We start from the raw sequence: 17,530 nt of genomic DNA, 5'->3' as shown, positions 1-17,530 counted from the left end.
ATGCAAATCTTCCTCAAAACAGAGTCTTATATTGTTTGTGCGGTCCGTGTGATGGCTTTATTGTTTATTTTTGGAAACAAGGGGACGAACAAATAGGTTCAGAGACATAAGTAAACGCGAAAATGCAAAGCGCAACTTGTCAAAAAGAGGATAAATGTGCATTTTATGGCGCCCCGGTTTGGTAAAAATCAACTTTTTGTTTTGAAAATAGAAGTTGATGCTTGAATATTTCGATGGAGACGACCCATTTTCTCACAAATGTCGAGAGATTTGACTAGCAGAGGATCTCAGTGCCGGAAGAGCTGATTTTGAAAATGAGGTTGTCCGGGGCGGCAATTATGACAGAGCCCACTTGAACGGGCGGAAGCGCTTAGTGAGGGTGGAGGAGGTTTTGTGATGCTCAGATGATCTGCTCATGGAGCCCCTTAGCTCCGAGATGGGTCCCTTGAGTCCCCCTTGCCGTCTGGTACTACTGCGCGGCCGACGACCGGGCCAGACGACCGGAGCCGCACAGGCCAAAGTTACCTTTGCAGTAGCCACCAAAACGTCCAACCAACTGGTGGTGTATATTTTCGAATAAGGAAAGTGATGCTCCTGAAATCTTTTTTCTACTAGAGATACTTACTTATTTTAGCATTGCTTTCGATACTGCCACACAAGCTGTTTTCTTGAAGATGTATTTGCTTGGCTAAAAATACAGATCCATGAAATAGGATGATCCAGACCGGAAGGCACCCAATTAACCTTGGCCTGACGCAATATTACCCAGTTATTATAAACAACACTTGAAGTGAAATCGAAATCAATTTGTACGGTAGCTCATCACCGCGCGTAACTCACGAGCAATGTTTATTTGAATTCTTGGAGGTACTTCGCTATTTCCGCTATCGCTTAGGAATTTTAGCATTAGCATAAAATTGGCCGGAAAGTAGCGCGCCGGAAGCTCCTCCGAGTCAAGTGGCATCCTTTACGTCTCGTTTCCGTGAAAGTGGCACCAAAGAATTAGCGCTCTTTTTGGGCTGAATTAGGGAGCACAAAATAGAAAAGGGAGAGAGGGAAGGATTATTGATTGTATAAATAAATGAAAGAGAGAGTCGGAAATTGACACGCGCCGGAAATTGAGTACTTGCACGAAGCGTGTAGCAACAACTCAAACTCTTCGTGAGTGATTGGGATAACAAATACTCGTATCAAGCTCCGTATAGTCAAAAAGAAGCATCGATAAGAGATAGTTCTCCATTTCAAGGCAGCTTGCGAACTGCTTCCTTTTCGATTCAGGGTGATTTCAAGCTTTGCGGTCGGCTTTATCCATTTTCTTAGGTTTGGCGAGTGAGCATAGAAATCCCTCGGCCGCAGGAATTCATCATAAAAACATCCCTTTCTTGAAAGTATATTTTCAACGCACAGTTTGGACGGAGCTTGTTTGGAAGAATAGAGAACAGGAGAAGGACAGAGTGGCGCGCCGCGGTGAGCTCTAATCGACCAGTCGGTTGATTTTTGAGCTAATTAAAGAGGCCACTAATTGGCCCTTCCCTGCTCCTAATGACTTGCTATCGAAATCAGCGTGAAGGAAGTCCATCAGGGGTTTTGAGCGGAGCTAACGACTTGTTGAACAAGTCTTGTTCCTTCTTCTACCGGAACCATAGAAAGAGACCACTTTATGTTGATTGAACTTTATCCTCTTGAAAGATTCTAGCTGTCACATTTGAAGTATCCATTGAATGGTGAAGCATTCTGATCGACCTTGGAGTATTTGACTTCGGGCTCCAGTCGTCGCGTCGCCTCGCCTGGCACTGCCTGGTCGCGCCAAACGTAATAATGGCACCTTAGGCACACATAGGGAATCACTTTCGCCATTATGTTTCTAACGAACAAATCGGCAAGTCTATCACCAAGTTCTATTTGAGTACACTAGTCCGTCGTGCTTGTTGCGCGAATCTCTCCTTGGCAGCGGATGTGAGAGAACTTATGCAGAGATGGACAAAAGGCTGAAGAGTCGCGTTGAGAGTTCCGCTTCCGGCGCATCATTCATCATACTCGGCACTCTCGGAACTTGTGGTGAGATCCGATTCGGGATCACGTGCGCGAATATGCGAGCTCTTGTAAGGAGGACACGTACAAATGTTAGAGTATTCAGTTCCGTAGCGTAGGTTTGTAGGGCAGTTTAATTATTGTAGGTTCTTAATTCCCAATTGACATACCATTATTGGAGACTAATACCTTATTAGTAATAAGAGCTGTGCGTTAGAATCGCTTATTTTAAGAGTGAATTGCGAAAACACATTATCATACACAAAACGTGTGCCTATTCTCCTCCCCGTGGATTTGTGTATAAACCCTTGAGTAATGTATAGTTGGGGATAATAGCTGAAAGTTGTAAGTTAAAATACTGCGTGAGCTAGGGCGGCGAATTAAGGTGTCTTTTTCGAAGTTGCTGGCGCCAGAGTGGCGCCTGCGATGTCCCGATTGGCGGAGGCAACTGGGGGCGCCACACAACGCGCACCTTCTATTTTATACAACCGTGGATGGAGTAGTATCAATGGAGCCCTAGCCGTACGAGCGGGTTGCTCCATCTTTGTCGATGCTCCACAAGATGGACAGAGACCAGACGGGACGGAGCAGGGAGCAACGCTAAGTCTGTGTGTCCAGCAAAGTAACCTCGATTGTTCCTCAAAGTCGAAACGGAAGTGCTATGTAATTCAATAACACAAGTGATAGACAGATAATATTGTTCATGTCAATTTGTTTGGCTCCAAAGAAACGTATTGTATGCAATGAAGGGAAAAAGGCCAGTCTAATCAGTCTGAATCAAAATTAAGTACCCAAACAAAGCTTTGAATAACGACATGTTTTTTCACTTGAAAAGAGGAAATTGCAGTAAAGAAAAATCCTTGTGAAATTTCCTATTTTCGACTTACCCATCTCACGAAGACGCGTTTTATTTGCTCAAAAACGATAAGCGATTCGAAACGCAAATATCACTATTCCATAACTTACTGTATCAACGATTCTCATCGATGGCACACGTTCTGTAAATGCTAGGCCGACTGTAACTGTCTGTAAATCAAGTACACTTTGAATCCTTGTTGTTTATTTTTTCTAAAGAGCTTCGTTTTTGGGCTTTGTAGTATTTTGGCTTTGGTAAAATGGACTTTACGCTTGTTAATGTCACATTAATTCTGGAGTGGGAGCACTTGGCAAACCAAATGTCACCTTCTTTTCTGCCGACAGTGATAGTACGACTTAATTGGCCATTAACTTTTTCAAGAAATAAAATTTTATCATCCAAAGAATGATCGTAAATTTCCGAAAGAATCCAACGTAATAATCGAACGATGATTCTGTTTAGTACATTTTTGTATTTATTTTTTTTTGTTTATATTTCTTTTTTTGCTCGTTTGTGAGAAGTTCCTGAATTTCTTGAAGCTACAATAAACTATTATGACAAGAGTTTAAATCTGAGTAAAATGTTATATTCTGGGGCTGCGCGGTAGATATGCGGGCTCCAGCCAGGCGGTCGCGCGTTGTCGCCGCGAGAACACCAACCGGTCGCCCTGTCTCCCGAAAAACGTCAAGCGCGTCGCAAATTTACAATGCAACTGAAATAAAAATCGAAGAAGCGATATGTCTTGAGTGGACAATGTCAGATTAAAACCTTAATTTTTATCGATCAGAAAAGGGAAGGATATTTATTTACATAAATATTTTGAGAATGGAACTCTGAGAAACTTCTCGGCGGCAAATGTGACAGTGGCTGAGTGGCGAAGTTGTGATATTTTTCGCACTGAAATTTGAGTTTTTCTTTTGTATTACTTTTTACCATGTGAAGCAAAGGCAATGTCCGCAAGTTTTGAAGCAAACAAGGACATTCTCTCCTCCATATTGTGTCTGGCAGACTGGACAATCTTGATCAGTTCTAGTTGCTTTTGACTTTTCTCGCTTCTTCTTCAAATCTTCTTTCTCCTTTCGAACAGATGTCATTTCAAGATTGAGCTCCCTAAGATCGTTGAGGATTGTTGAGCGCTCATATGTCTGCTGGGCTACTTTTTCTCGGGTGAAAACATAGAAGACTAGCTTGAAGGAAGATAAACTGAAAATGCGTTCCAACCCGTTGGATAAAATCTCATTCCTCCGTTTCAAATGGCGGATGTATTCCTGAAGCGTGTCTACATAGGCTTCGATCTAAAATTGTCGAGAAAAACTCAACGAACCCAAACATTACTTTCTGGCGCTGACTTTTCTCCTGAAGAAGCTCTCTCCTCGCCGACATCTCTGCTTCCAGCAAGTCAACAATCTTTCCTTCAAGCGAAACTATAAAAATTTAAAATTTCCTTGGCAAAAAATATCTCATAACTCACGGTTCTCGTCAATCAGATCGACGAGAGTCAACATCGCGTTCTGGTGCAAATTTTATCTCTCAAGAAAAAAAATACAAATCGGAAAAAATCTTCTTTGCATGCGATTTTCAAATTTCGCACGAGATTGTTGAAAATCATCACGAATCGTGACTAAATGCGCTTTGATCATGATATAAAATCGTTTATGTTTGCTTTGCTCTATCAAAATGAAAATTATCCTTTCCTGCTGAATAATTTGTCAGAATCTTATTGAGAATATCGAGGATTCACTCTTTATTATTAATTAAAAACAGACTGGAAGAATTGCGATACCTTTATTGTCGCACAAGCCGCAACAAATATGCATGTGGCTCAAGGTACCATTCTTCATGTTCCATGAGCACCACAGTATCATTAACATGCTCGTTCACCAATATCATAGATACGCCGTTTTCCTGATTGTGACAAAGTCCCACTGAGCTATCAATAGATGATCTGCAATAAGCTTCGCTAGCATAGTAAGCTCTGTCTTGAGCTATTCGCAAAACCGCTCCTGAATGCGGGTCAGAACTCTGTATGATGTAATTTGAATTGACAATCCCATCAACAACCATTTGATGAAATATCACCACCCCGTTTTGGTGTAAATATGCTCCAGTAACTGTTAGTGGTTGTTCGAATTGATAGTTTTCGTGGATTATTACTAAAATGACTGTTATATTTACAGACGCATTAAATAAACCTTCTTTGAAAGAACAATATGTTCCAGTAAAAAACCCAGTATCAGAAGAATAGTAATCCTGGATATAATCTCTTATGATTTCCCAACCACTAGGATCCGAGTATGTAGGAGCACACAATCTTTCAATGAGCATATCAATCCCGCAAAGCTGATTTTCTTTCTCCTCGTTATTCGGGTTTGCATTCAATCCGGCCAAGCTTCTTGGATAAACATGCATAACCATGACAGTTAATATTTTTTCAATCGAAAATATCTTGTCGATATTTTGCAGAGCCCGTTTATCTCCAGCGGATTTCATTGCAAAGTCTTTGATAGCAAAGCGAAGGAGCACCGAAACAGAAATCGGAACGCATAAGTTTGTGTCTTTTTGGTCAAGAACATTCTTTGTTAGGCATTGAAAGTCCGAGAAATAGTTCCTTGTCAGTTGCATCTTCAATTGAGCCATATTTATTGACTTTGTTATCCATTCATCATCGAAATCTGCAACGCATTGCGGGGGTAAATGTAAAATACCATTGATCTTTCGGAAGTCTTCATACTCTGGCATATTGTCATTTGTCTGCATTGGTTTCTTTAGAAGCCAATCGAGTCTACATTTTTTCAAGTCAGTATCTATCTGCAACCTTTCAGTCTCATTTATTGGTTTGTAACAAATTGACCAAGCTGCTTTCCATCCACAGAAAAGAAAGAAAAAGATCTTCCGCAAGTCAAGTGCGCTGTCCTGGTGTCCCCGCGCAGCTGCCGTGATCTGAGCTTTCGAACAAAAGCCGGGAGTTCCACAATCTAATATTTCGTTAGAGAATAATATTTAATAAATCACACATACAGAGGGAGAAATGATTAGTGAATTTAGAACCGCGTCGTGTGTAGCCCATTTGACGATAACTCTCTGACATTGATGTGTTCATTACAAGCCCAAAATCAATCCATTTAGCCACAATTTCATCTTTCTTTTTGTAAAGTAAAATGTTTTCCAACTTTTTGTCCAAATGCCAGATATCAATAGAGAATAGATACTTGAGGCCGTCTCTTATGTCCATCGCAATTTTCTTTCGCTCCAAAAGAGTCAGGCTGTTTTTTGCCTGGCTTCCTTTTCGCAATGCTTCCCTCAAATTTGAATCAGCTCTCTCCATAATAGTAATCCATCCCAAACAATCATTTTTATCCACTTTAGCAAAAATTTCTATATTGACCAAATGCTCGACGACATTTTTATGAGAAGGTATTCGTTTGTCTTTCCTCTTCTTGGTCGCTTTTTGATAATCTAGCCATAGCAAAATGTTGAAAAACTTATGAAACTTATCTACAAAGAACCTGTGTGAAGGTGAATTTTGAAATCAACATCTTCAACGGGCAAAAAATCGGTAAACAGTCCCGAGTCGAACGGGTGAAACCTGACTTTCACATCATGTTTAATCGTCTCATCAGTAATAAGGGCCTCTCCCCGTTCGAGCAACCAGACCGTTCCCAGTCACCTGTTTCTTCCTTGATTTCCCATCGACAAATTCTTTTCTCTAGTAAATCCTCATCGGCAAAGTCACAAATCAAATGTTGTTGGAATTCCGTCGCATTGAATTCTTCCATAATTTGATTATTTTCATTGTAAACATGGCATTTTATACCACTACTGCAATTTTTAAACATAAACCAGTTCCAAAATTGTGGTGTTTTATCTTTTTCGAAATCATGTCTCTCCAATGATTGAATCAGTCGGCATTTCTGCGTTCTCGTTGTCGTCCTTTTAAGATTTTTTGAGTAGTCAGCAAGAAATTCCTCTACTTCGGCAAGTTTCAATTTATTCCCTGCAAAAATATTTCTGAAAAAATCCATCACTTCTACTTGATCATTTGAAATGATTTCCGCGGCGTCGAACGGATGAAAGCTTTTCTTCTTTTTTCTAGCTAGTTCTTGTTCATTCAATTGTCGATAACGTATGATGCGATTCTCCTTCTATTGATTGACTGATAGGAAAAAAATACTCCTACAGAATTGTTTGAAGATTGGTTTTTCATGACCCTAACTCTGCTTTCTGCATAATTTTCCGAGCCTGCGTATATAAATTATAATTGACTAAGGACCAGCTGGCATAACACTCGAACAAGCTGGATACTCTAAGTAGTGAAATTTTGTATATCAAACTTTATTATGTTTGAGAGAACAGCGTTCAAAGGCTACAACACCAAATAGTAAATATAAAGGAGCATATTATACGGGTAAGTGAGTCTTCTTATATAGGTCGTCTTTTGAACTATTTAACAGAAATTGGAGATGAGATTTGTATTCAATGATTGGACGGAGGAAAATTAATTTTTACACTTTAGCGCGGGACCAGAGGGTGCAGTAAAGTCCTGTCTCTCCACTGTCCGATCCCCGAAAATAATAAAATAGTCCACGGCCACCTCTCACGTGATCAAGTAAATATTTTCTAGCTACATTAATCGGAAAGGCCCTGTTCGTTATATTTAATAATAATATTTTTAATGAAGGGGGTGTTGCAGTAATTTAATCAGAACAATTACTTTTTACTGATAGGCAAATGTTGGTGGGATAAAAAATATGAAATTTTTACCGCGAGTGTTTTTACAATTTTTGTAGCTCGAAATTGCTTGTGAAAGGAATTCCTCGAATAGATATTAGTGATTATTAAAAAAGAATTGTTAAATATCCATGAATAGGGTATGAAAGGATAGAATACTTTTAAATTGCACAGGAAATTTGGGCCTCTAGAATGTTGCTGCTGAAAGCACGGTTGTTACTTCGTGTAAGCGGCTACTACCGCCCAGAGGACTTCGTTGGCGCCTGGTTTCATTGCTTCTTCTTCTGGATCCAAATCTGAAAAGGGAAAGTTGAAAGGATGGAAATGAAACTGATGCCCTCTCTTGGGACTCTACTGTCTCAAAAAAGCCCTCTCAAGTCAGTGGGGAGGGGGTACTCTCAGCCAATTTAACCCCCCCCCCCTTTCATTTTCCCAACTTTGACTAACTAGGGATAGAAGTTTACCTAATAAGAATCGCACTCTCTTCATAGCAACATCGTAATCTTCATCACTTAGAGGAGCGAAAGCATTTTCGAGGACATCAGAAGCATGTGCCAGGTAGATAAGAGCAAGGACTCGCTAAAAATGATCAGTTGAAAGTTGTTTCTTTTCTATCCAGTACCTTTTCCATGCGTCCGACATCGTTAGCCCATTTCGAAAGAACAGAATCTTGAACTTTTTTAATGAGCTTTGATTTGGAGGACGAGTTTGTCAAGGGATGCGTTGTCATGTCGAAAAGAAGGAAGTTTTGTTTTTCTGTTGTTAGGACACCTTTTTCTACCAAGTTTTTAGCTAAACACGCGTTTTGGAAAGAAAGTTGAAATTGAATGATGTACCGAGTCGTTCTCGAACATTTCGGAGCTGATAGGTGAGTTTCAGGGGATTCCACGTTTCGCCGGAGAGAAGTTCGATCCAGTTCTGAACATTCTCGGGCTGCGTCGTTTTCTTGATGTGATTCAGAGCCTCGTCCAACAGGACATCGCCAGTTGGAGCGTCTGATTTCAGCTCAACTTTTCTCATCTACGATTTAACTGTGAGTTTTCTGTTCTAGCAAGGAAGTTTTATAATTATTCGACTACTCGACTTTTACGGCGCGTTTTTATGACTGAAGTATTCCCTAAAAGTAGGGAAGACTTACCAGGAGAGATCGTCGACGCATAACTTGTTTTTCTAAGGTTATCCTGCCCCTGAGGGCGAGTTCAGTGAGCATGCATCCTCGGAGACCAGCTGAAATGCAATCATTCCAAAACGATGTGTACCCTTCTCTATCTTTTAGGCCCAAAAGCAAAACCTAAAATACCAAAAATAATTTCCATTTCCAATCCTTTCTCTTTTACCTCTTCCATCAAAGTGAGTCTCTGCTCCTTGGAGTCGAATTTGTCTTCTTCCTCCTCGTGTTCTTCATCGGATCTATTCGCTTTGCGCTCTAGTTCTTGTTCTCTTGTTTTCTGTGTCTGAAAGAATCACAATCATTGTAAGTTTTTTTACGAGCAATTTCAATTTCAGCTGGCAGCTGTAGTAAAACTTGAAAAGAAAAGCGAAGTTTTTATGAAATAATTGCTAAAAATTATGAGTCAAAATGCTTTTTTGGACAAAAATAAAAAATACGTTTATTTACCTTTCGTTGAGTAAGCTGTCCGCCTCCCCGGAGTGACATTTTCCCGTTTTTTCTTCAGTCACTCGGACGGTGCTCTATTCGATGTAATTCTACGTTAGCTTCTTCGTGTTTTGAAACTCGCTTTGGCCGTTTTCTAGTTGGACTGGACGCTTGGGCACACGTTTAGCACATCTCTGAATGAATTAGAACAAAATTGGCGCAAAGATTTTCAAATTGAAAAAGAGCGCGACCGCAAATTGGTGAGAACCGGGAGACACACGAAACCAGCTCAGGATACCGTAAACCAAGCAGGAGGCCGCGGGCAGAGCCACCCGCCCACCAAACGAAATGAAAAAGATTATCCTCGAATTATATCAACCTAAATAGCCGTGGGAATGCACCGGCATAAATTAACGAATCAAAAATTTTCCCCAAACTTTCTAACCCCTCTTCTTTTTAAATATCTATTAGAAAACAGCTGATTTCTAAGCTAGAAAGCCTGATGGAGGTCAAACAGGTTCAGCTTTGAAACGCTTGAATTCGGAATTTCACCGGCTGGTTGTGTGTCTTTCCCTGGTCTTCCACGATAATGAAATTTCAGAATAGATAGGTAGAAGAATGAATTCTTGAACGAATAAGAAATTGAACAAGGAACATAGTATTAAAAAAATTCATCAGAATACCAAGAACAAAGCGAAAAAACACCCCTTTCGCAAACTTAATTAAAAATAAATAATTAATCAATAATTATCAATAGCAGGTGGTTGTAAGCAAGGCCTAAACGAGAATCTGATGATAACAGTTGAGAGACTTTTTGAATTCTTTGAATTTGCAAGATTTAACGAAAAAATGGCGAATAGGAGGGGTTAGATTAAAAAAAGTGTTTGGGTAGGTTAAAACTTTGGAAAGGTTTGTATACAAACTTCGTCAGATTTTGTAGAACTCGCAGTTGAACTCAAGAGCCCGATGGTGGAGGCTTGGCGGACTCGGAGGGGGAACTTTCGGGGTCGTTTCCGAGCATGTCTTCCAGCTCTAGAAAATAGGCGGTTACAGGCTTTCAATAATCAACTTCTTCAAGCACCCTTTCTCTGAATGAAGAATGCTACCAGTAGTAAGATTACTCTATTTTTATTGAAAATTTAACTTGTTTGTTGTTAGCAAATTGATTTTTTTTTCACCGATAATATTGCCTTTTCGAGCAATATTATGCCTGTATCATCATCTAGTATTGCTATTTTACCATTGAAAAGCTGCTCATCAGATTTATCTAGGCGCTCTTGCGTTATTCCTTTTCAAATTCGGCTTGCTCTCTTACCTTTTTCCCATTCTCCATTTGCCTCTTCCTCGCCCTCAACAACTTCGTATTCCTGCAACTCGTCCTGTAATTCCTTTTCCCACTGAGGAATTTCGTCCGTTTTAGTTCCCACTTCTTCACTGGCGAATTCTTCGTCCAAATTCAGCTCTGCGTCTTCAGTACTGAGCTAGAATCGTGCGTAAATACGAGCTCTAGAAATTAATTCGAATTTTTTTACATCATTTTTGTCGGAAACAGGAGCTTCGGCAACTGGCTCATCCTCGAGCGGCTCTGCGTTCTGTTTGAGCAACGACACTCTGTAAAAGTAGTTTCTCCAGAAATCTTCTTCCTTTGAGACTTTTGGGACGAGTTGGAAGCGCATTTCTTTCAACGAAGAATCGACTTCGAGCAGAGCAAGGGCCATTGGCTGCGATTGCTTGTAGTCGAACTCGAATAGGGCTCCAGCTGGGGAGCTCGGAGGAAGTTTCGTTTATCCTGAAAAATGTTTTATTTTTCTCCATTGAATGAAAAATCTTACCTTTGACAGTTGCAAAATCTGATCCTTGAGCTCCTCCTCATTTTTATACCCTGTCCAGGGCGTTTTATTCTCCGCCGTGGTTTTATTTTCGCTAGAAACAGACCATCAATAGTGGCAGGGCTAAAAAACTCTCCAACCTGATAAACTTCTTTTGTTCCTCGTTGAAATCCTTGATCAATGGGGCGTTTTCGACGTACTGGACCCCTTTCTTCGCCACATCAGTAACAGTTACTGTAGCTTGCTTCACCAGCTCGTTTTGTTCCACCTTTTCGATCGCCGTTTTTCCGAAAGCTTTTTAGGGCTAAAAGCGAAAGAAAGAAAAAAAAAGAGAGTGGATAATTTTAAAAGCTCTTGAACCGGATTTGTCAATTCACAGAACTCACAAAAGTCGCACAAAGGAATCTACGCGCCCGCGAAATATTGTTTGATTTTAGCAAATTCAAAATTTCAACTTGAAAATCAGTCATTTCCGCAGCTCTTTCTCTCAAAAAGCCTTTCCTAGAGCTTGTCCCCAAGCGCTCGAAACGTCTGAGAATAATTTCGATGAAACTTCTTTAATTTTTTCTTCTGTCGCATTTGGCGCTGCTGTCGAAGATTCTGGGGCTTCACCAGATTCAGATGGTTTTTCGGATTGAGGTTGATCCTCGACCGGCTTGTTTTTGTCTTCTTCCTTCATCATTCCGGTAATTCCGGAGTTCAGGTCATTGACTCCTTTTGACACTGCATCTGCAGCTTGCTAAAATTAAAATTCCAACAACTTTCAAATCAAAACAATGATTTTATGCAAGGGTATCGCCATTTAAACGGGTGATTTCTTCTGGGATGTCCCTATTTTAGCGGATTTCTGACATAGCATAGAGCTCTAGAATCCGTCAAGATGAGGACATCCCCAAAGACATCGCCCGTTCGAATAGGGAACTGTTATCTTATTTTTAAGGTAACATGAATTTTAAATGATAAGTGTTATCGTCCATCTAATTAATCTAATCTTGCCTTTGAACTTTCAGAAATCCAATTTGTTACTCCCGATAGATTTCCCGAAAAAGACGAGAACATGTCCTCTTTTCTTCTCTTCTTTACTTCTTTTTGTAAAAAATCCTGCTTCAATTCTTCTTAATTTTGTTAATTTCTCTGAAGCTCCTCCAGACAGAGCGCTCTCGGTTGTTTTCTCGGCTCGGCTCAGCCAATCACGTGCTTTTCTCAACTTCTAAATTTCTTTATTTTACGACTTGAGCGATTGTCTTTTATTTTTCTTCCAAAATAGTGAGCATAAAATCGGGGAAAAGAAATCTTTGAGTAAGAATTTCACCTTTGAGTGAACACAGGCGCCTACGCCTTCTGTATATTTACTCAGAATAATTATTCATATTTAGAATAAATTAAATCTGGCTATTTCATATTATTTACCTTTTTAGCTAACAAAGATTTTTAGGGAAATTTAATTTATCAACTAATTTAACGGTCAAATTTCTCCTCTAAAATGATCTCTTCTTAGTTTTTTTTTCTATAAAAAGTACTCAAATGAAACCTTCTTGACGATGGGCAATTACCGATAAGTGGTGGTGCAAGAGTGATAAACAGATATGTTTTTGAGTCTAGGAGTAACTCATGACCAGGAGGAATGAAGCACGTGACTGCTCTTTCTGGCGCAAAATCCCTCAACTTCGCAAAAAATGCGTCTTCAGTCAATGCTTTGGTTATCATTTTTTCCTGCGCAAGCTATTTAATGATGTCTGCAAAGAGACAGCTAATACACATCATTAGATAAAGCAATGGTAACATTAATTCGAGTGGTTATAAATTTCCTTCAACGTGGTTTAAACAGGTTTTTTTTAAGTGTGCCCAAAAATGGTGGAGCTTTTTAAATGAAGGTCTTTTCATGAAATCATCGAGGAGGATCTTTTGGGCTTTCGAAAAGAAAGCCGTTGAAATTTTATTTGTTGGAACGAAATAAGAATTCAGAAGAAGCAGAAAAAAGAGATAGAGTCGATAGAAGCAATATAAAATTTACAAAGTTGGATAGTTCTTTTTTTACTTTAGGTTCTTTTCTTGAAATAACAGTAAAGTTACAAGTCAGTGAAAGTCTGAAACGGGAACTTGAAGAAAGTCGAAACCTGGTCTGGACTGATGAATCATTTTTGAGAAGGCGAAGCTTGAGTTACTTTTAGGTACATAATGTTCTTTGACATCGTTTAGCTATGTTCAGGAAATATAATATTTTTACAGTGATCAATATTTTTTCTGGCTAAGCAACAATAGATACTAAAAAGAAGAGGGAAGATACTAGGCTGCTCAACCTTTGAGCATGTCGTGTGCCATTTCTAAATGGCTTGTCAGGTAGGTAAAGCAGGGGAATGCTTTGGAGCAGATTGTGCACTAGAAAAAATAACAGTTAAACTTAATGATACTTGTTGAACGAAATTCTACCTGGAATGGCTTTTCGCCAGTGTGCAATCTTTCATGAACAATACGATTCGCCTTAGTGGTCAAGACCCTCTCGCAATATCTGCACGGGAAGCCGTCAATAGTGTCATTCGACGATTCGGACGAGTTCTCCATAGCGTCAACATCCGTCCTAAAGCAAACAGTTCAAAACCCTTCAATTTACCTTCCAGCGCCGTATTAACTGGAAATAACTGGACTCGCTTCCTTTTACCTGGAGAGTGGAAGAGTTCTTCGCCGCTGGATCTTTCGGCCGTCGGTCCTGCGAAATTTCGCCCGATGTTTCTTGGTCACGTGGAGCGTAAATTCTCGGCGATCGTCAAACTCCTTGCCGCACACTTGACATTCGATAGATTCATTTTCTTTTTGTTCGTCGCTATCAAGGCTTGATCGTCTTTTCAGAACTAAAATTTAAGTGTTATTCAAATCGAAAAATCGATGATCAAAGCGCTTACCGAAGAGTTCTTCCAGACGGGCGATATCGTGGCTCAGCGGCTTGGGAGTTCTATCGTAACGAGTCATGAGCGAGGGCATTTCGTGGAATGTAGCGTTATGATCGATGCCGAGCTTGCGAAGCTTACGACCATCAGGGTAGCGTTCGTCGATCTCTTCCTGCGTCCAGTCGTGGCATTTCATCAAATGCCTCTTGAGAGCGAACTTTGTGCCGCGCGTTTTTCCACAAATGTGGCAGCAATAATTGGCAGGGGAATGATATTTCTGAATATGGAGCAGTCGTCCAGCCTCGGAATTGAAAACGTCTCCGCATGGTTCGCACTGGAATTTTTTCTGAGACCTTTTTTCCGATCCTGGCTCTTTTTTGATGTTGGCAAGCTTGGGCGAGCTCTTGTGATTTTGACTTTGAGGTGTTGATTGATTTTGAGGGTAGCGAGTTCGTTTGTTCGGCGGCGATTTTATCGGCGAAATGGGCGAGCAGCTCGAGTTCATCGAGTCATTTCTCCGCCGGAGACTTCTATTAGCGTTAGTTTCCGGCGTCGAGGCTGAGGGTGAGTCTCCGTAGCCTACGAGACTGACATGCACTAGCTTGGTATGTTGTCTCAGCGCGGCTGGGTTCGGGAAAACATCGCCGCACTGCTTGCAAGTTCTACTGTTGGGCGTTTCGAGCGGAGAAGAAGTGCGACTGCGCGAGTTGGGAGTTAGCTCACCTTCTTGCCACTCGTCTTGAGGCTCTTCTTTGATGATAGGCGTCTTAGAAGCAGCAATTTGCTGGGAAACTTCAGGGGTGATTTCTGCGCCGTGCATGTGTCGCATATGCTTCTGTAGAGGCTTGTGACTGTTGAACGTTTTGTCGCAGTGTTGACATGCAATTCTTTTCGATCCACAAGCGCGTTCATGGGCAGAGATCTTTGGAAAAGAGTGAATTAAGTGTTTGAAAGTGGGCGGTACTTACGTTTCGGACATGTTCGGGGAAGATACCGCAGTAGCGGCACACTCGCTGACCATTTTTGGTGCGCGGTCCGGGCGGAGGTTCAGGTGATTGAGAGGATGACAGCTCGATCTTGAGCTTGCCCGAGGCTAGGATTAGCGTGTTCGAGAAACTCTGCATCTTTAGCTCGCTCTCGATCGAGGTGCTCACCATTTCTTCGTAAGCGGGACTGTAATTACGATGTTAATGGTAATCGAAAAAGGGCTGAAAACAACCGCAAAGTGTATTTTATTCTATTCTAGTTTTTGTCGTAGATATCATCTGTTTTCCCAAAAGAAAGTCGTTTAATTTAAAATACTTAATTTACGGTAAATTATTTACCTCTAATAGAGGTCCTCTATTCTCTTTTCGTCAAAATATTCAAAATAGGGTTTTCTTTGTTTTCTCTTCCAAAATCGCGAAAATTGAAATAACGGGCGCTGCATCTGATGGCAAACGCGAATTTGTTGCCCGTAGCACCTGCGTGTCAAAATTTTTACACCGTGACTAGGTACTACCCCGAGTTAAAAAATCCGCTCTGAAATGAATGAGCAAATATTTAGTCCTGTCTTATTCAGAAACATTTCAAGAGGGAAAAAGCTACGATAGCGGAAAAACATAAAGAGAAGGATCAGAAGAGACCGGTTTAAACTTTATAGAAAGAGCTTGATTTTATCATGAAGAAAAATCTTTACCTCGGAGGCGTAGATGTCATCGGTTGATGATCATCATCGTCGTTATCCTCCTGCTCATCTTCTTCGTCTGAGCTTGAGTCCGAAGGGAAATCTGCGACGTTTGTGTAGAATGGATCATCCCTTGGATCACCGATAGGTTCTGGGTATTTTGAGGTCTGGGGTTTCGGTTCTATAACAGTTTCTTCTTTTTCTTGTCAGGTTCGGGAGTGGGCAAATGGTCGTCTTCGTCTTCCTCGTCGGATTGGAGACAAGGGTCGTAACGCTCTTCGCGGTGTATTCTTGGGCTTCTTCGGGCTTTTGAACCGCTTTTCGATTTTGGAGCTAGAATTATGTTAGATCAAAGCTTGACGAGTTCATCTTACGTTGATCTTTCGATGGCGTTTGCGAGGGGCAATCATCTAGCTTGTTTTCCGCTTTATTGTCGGCTGTTCCGGGCGGAGGCGCCATTCGTCGCAACTGGAGACTGGGCATCGTTAAATTAATGTTCTCGGTACACGCGGGAAGGAGATGAGAGGAAGGGTACTAATTAGTAGCTGCGAGATTGAGAGGTGTCAAGCTAATACTTTTTGGGAGGAATATTGGCGGGTTCAAAGAAACCTTTCCAGCAGCCACGAAATCATTCTTGAGCGGCGGGCATTTTTCTGGCAAGTTCAGTTGAATTTGAAGAGACTGAAACACTATTCTTAGAAAATTTCAATTTTTTAAAAATAGAGGGTGATAAGTTGGCGCGAAATTCAAAATAGAAAATGAGGCGAAAAGGACTCAAATTTGAATTTACGCGATTTCGGAACTTTCTCCTTCGTAATCATAAAAACGAGCAATTAACACGAATTGAAAGGGACACAAAGGTCAATAAATCAATAAGCGTGAAGGGGAAGAGTTCCGAGCGCGGGACAAAGAAAAAAAATCGTGGCCCAGGCGAGGATAAGGGCGAATTCGGCCAATTGGAAAACATGTTGTCGAAAATATAGATTGAGATCGCGCGAGAGTGAGCCATTTTTGAGCTTCTTTGAGCCTCAAAATGAGAGTCTATGGATTATTTCATTATAAATGGTTGACTTTAAGAGATTTGACGGGCATAAAATTCGATTTATTACACAAATTCAATATCAAATTTGATGACTTTTTTCGTATTTTCTCATTTAAAACCATTCTATAGCTATTATAACATACAAATCAAATTCGATTCAGATTTAACAAGTGAGAATAAAATATTTTATAATTTCATATGTTATTAAGAGAAAACTAACATTTTCGTGGAATTTTCTCTAAAAACAGAGTTTTTTTCAGCAAACAGCAAACTGTGAAATAAAAGGAATGCTTCTTACCGTAAAAATAGTTTCTTCTCTGCTTCAAAATTGACTCTATTTCTTTCCCAAATCGAGCGTTTTCTACATTCTCTGCTGGACGGGGATTTTCCTCTCTATTTTTTCGGGTTTTCGGCGTTCTCGCTGCAGCGCTCGGGACATAAAACGAGCTTCTGGTTGGTTTCTTATTTTTTTGTTCAGTGGCGCAGTCAGCCACTGGCCCGGCCTCCCTCTCGCACTTCGCAGCGCTCCGAATCAGCCCGACCCCGTCCAAAGCTACTACTCGCTAACCAGCTCCGAAATTGAGACACTCAGTTTCCAGCTTGACCCATTTTCTCGCCAATTCCTTGGACGAGGAGTTCTCCTCGGGCGATTTTGAGAAAAATCGAATCCGAGAAAGCTCTCTCGGATGAGCCACACGCGTAAAATGACTCATCTCTCTGGCGCCGCGCCAGCCAATCATCACCCGAGTTGGTGACGTAATCTTACTATGCTTTGTGGGTCGACGCTATTTCTTTCAGTAATGGTATTTCCTCAAATTACAGCTTGTAAATTTATTTTTCGTATTTGAAATAAGAAAAATCGAAATCTCGAAACTGTTTTTATAAGCTGGACTTTC

The 17,530-nt window shown here is 40.7% G+C and overlaps 4 protein-coding genes and 1 long non-coding RNA gene across 7 annotated transcripts; all 5 read right to left on the bottom strand.

The window, feature by feature from the left end:
* Positions 1–3,673: 3,673 nt before the first annotated feature.
* On the bottom strand, positions 3,674–4,502 carry LOC145705006 (uncharacterized). The gene is made up of 4 exons (XM_081782459.1): positions 4,359–4,502; positions 4,223–4,311; positions 3,821–4,182; positions 3,674–3,784 (listed from the first exon to the last, which is right to left on the bottom strand). The coding sequence occupies exons 1-4, from the start codon at positions 4,390–4,392 to the stop codon at positions 3,694–3,696; spliced, it is 576 nt and encodes a 191-aa protein (XP_081638585.1). The 5' UTR covers positions 4,393–4,502; the 3' UTR covers positions 3,674–3,693.
* Positions 4,503–4,628: 126 nt separating this feature from the next.
* LOC145703457 (uncharacterized) lies at positions 4,629–7,161 on the bottom strand. The gene is made up of 4 exons (XM_081780817.1): positions 6,394–7,161; positions 5,906–6,343; positions 5,080–5,862; positions 4,629–5,040 (listed from the first exon to the last, which is right to left on the bottom strand). The coding sequence occupies exons 2-4, from the start codon at positions 6,210–6,212 to the stop codon at positions 4,673–4,675; spliced, it is 1,458 nt and encodes a 485-aa protein (XP_081636943.1). The 5' UTR covers positions 6,213–6,343; positions 6,394–7,161; the 3' UTR covers positions 4,629–4,672.
* Positions 7,162–7,639: 478 nt separating this feature from the next.
* Positions 7,640–9,494, bottom strand: LOC145702909 (Golgi phosphoprotein 3-like). Its single transcript, XM_081780205.1, has 7 exons — positions 9,234–9,494; positions 8,953–9,069; positions 8,754–8,906; positions 8,452–8,635; positions 8,238–8,407; positions 8,080–8,194; positions 7,640–7,911 (listed from the first exon to the last, which is right to left on the bottom strand). The coding sequence occupies exons 1-7, from the start codon at positions 9,270–9,272 to the stop codon at positions 7,832–7,834; spliced, it is 858 nt and encodes a 285-aa protein (XP_081636331.1). The 5' UTR covers positions 9,273–9,494; the 3' UTR covers positions 7,640–7,831.
* A 313-nt stretch (positions 9,495–9,807) lies between these two features.
* On the bottom strand, positions 9,808–12,867 carry LOC145702908 (synapse-associated protein 1-like). Its single transcript, XM_081780204.1, is given in 10 exon segments — positions 9,808–10,244; positions 10,453–10,479; positions 10,528–10,693; positions 10,745–10,977; positions 10,980–11,001; positions 11,045–11,135; positions 11,182–11,337; positions 11,545–11,780; positions 12,038–12,251; positions 12,452–12,867. Coding segments are annotated over 9 exon segments (1,071 nt in total). The 5' UTR covers positions 12,101–12,251; positions 12,452–12,867; the 3' UTR covers positions 9,808–10,167.
* A 2,754-nt stretch (positions 12,868–15,621) lies between these two features.
* On the bottom strand, positions 15,622–17,340 carry LOC145702914 (uncharacterized). 3 transcript variants are annotated; one of them, XR_014134341.1, is made up of 4 exons: positions 16,933–17,340; positions 16,202–16,273; positions 15,967–16,067; positions 15,622–15,925 (listed from the first exon to the last, which is right to left on the bottom strand). It is a non-coding gene; the product is annotated as an uncharacterized LOC145702914 (long non-coding RNA). The 3 variants fall into 3 exon arrangements; XR_014134343.1 differs by having other exon boundaries at positions 16,168–16,273; positions 16,933–17,339; XR_014134342.1 differs by having other exon boundaries at positions 15,967–16,126; positions 16,168–16,273; positions 16,933–17,338.
* Between the last annotated feature and the right edge of the window lie 190 nt (positions 17,341–17,530).

Source organism: Oikopleura dioica, chromosome PAR (assembly GCF_907165135.1).
Source record: "Oikopleura dioica chromosome PAR, OKI2018_I68_1.0, whole genome shotgun sequence".
Taxonomy (NCBI): domain Eukaryota; kingdom Metazoa; phylum Chordata; class Appendicularia; order Copelata; family Oikopleuridae; genus Oikopleura; species Oikopleura dioica.
This window is presented reverse-complemented; position numbering and strand designations above follow the sequence as displayed.

Bases quoted from the DNA above. Each gene is read 5' to 3' on its own strand.
- LOC145705006 (XM_081782459.1), bottom strand. From the start codon at position 4,392: ATGTTGACTCTCGTCGATCTGATTGACGAGAACC. The intron at 4,183-4,222 runs GTAATGTTTGGG...CGACAATTTTAG, and splicing joins AGAAAAGTCAGCGCCAGAAA to ATCGAAGCCTATGTAGACAC. The intron at 3,785-3,820 runs GTAAAAAGTAAT...CTCAAATTTCAG, and splicing joins CATTGCCTTTGCTTCACATG to TGCGAAAAATATCACAACTT.
- LOC145702909 (XM_081780205.1), bottom strand. From the start codon at position 9,272: ATGTCACTCCGGGGAGGCGGACAGCTTACTCAACGAAAG. The intron at 8,907-8,952 runs GTAAAAGAGAAA...TTGGTATTTTAG, and splicing joins GACTCACTTTGATGGAAGAG to GTTTTGCTTTTGGGCCTAAA. The intron at 7,912-8,079 runs GTAAACTTCTAT...TTCCCTTTTCAG, and splicing joins GAGAGTGCGATTCTTATTAG to ATTTGGATCCAGAAGAAGAA.
- LOC145703457 (XM_081780817.1), bottom strand. From the start codon at position 6,212: ATGGAGAGAGCTGATTCAAATTTGAGGGAAGCATTGCGAAAAGGAAGC. The intron at 5,863-5,905 runs GTATGTGTGATT...ACGAAATATTAG, and splicing joins CACTAATCATTTCTCCCTCT to ATTGTGGAACTCCCGGCTTT. The intron at 5,041-5,079 runs GTTTATTTAATG...CAGTCATTTTAG, and splicing joins ATATTGTTCTTTCAAAGAAG to TAATAATCCACGAAAACTAT.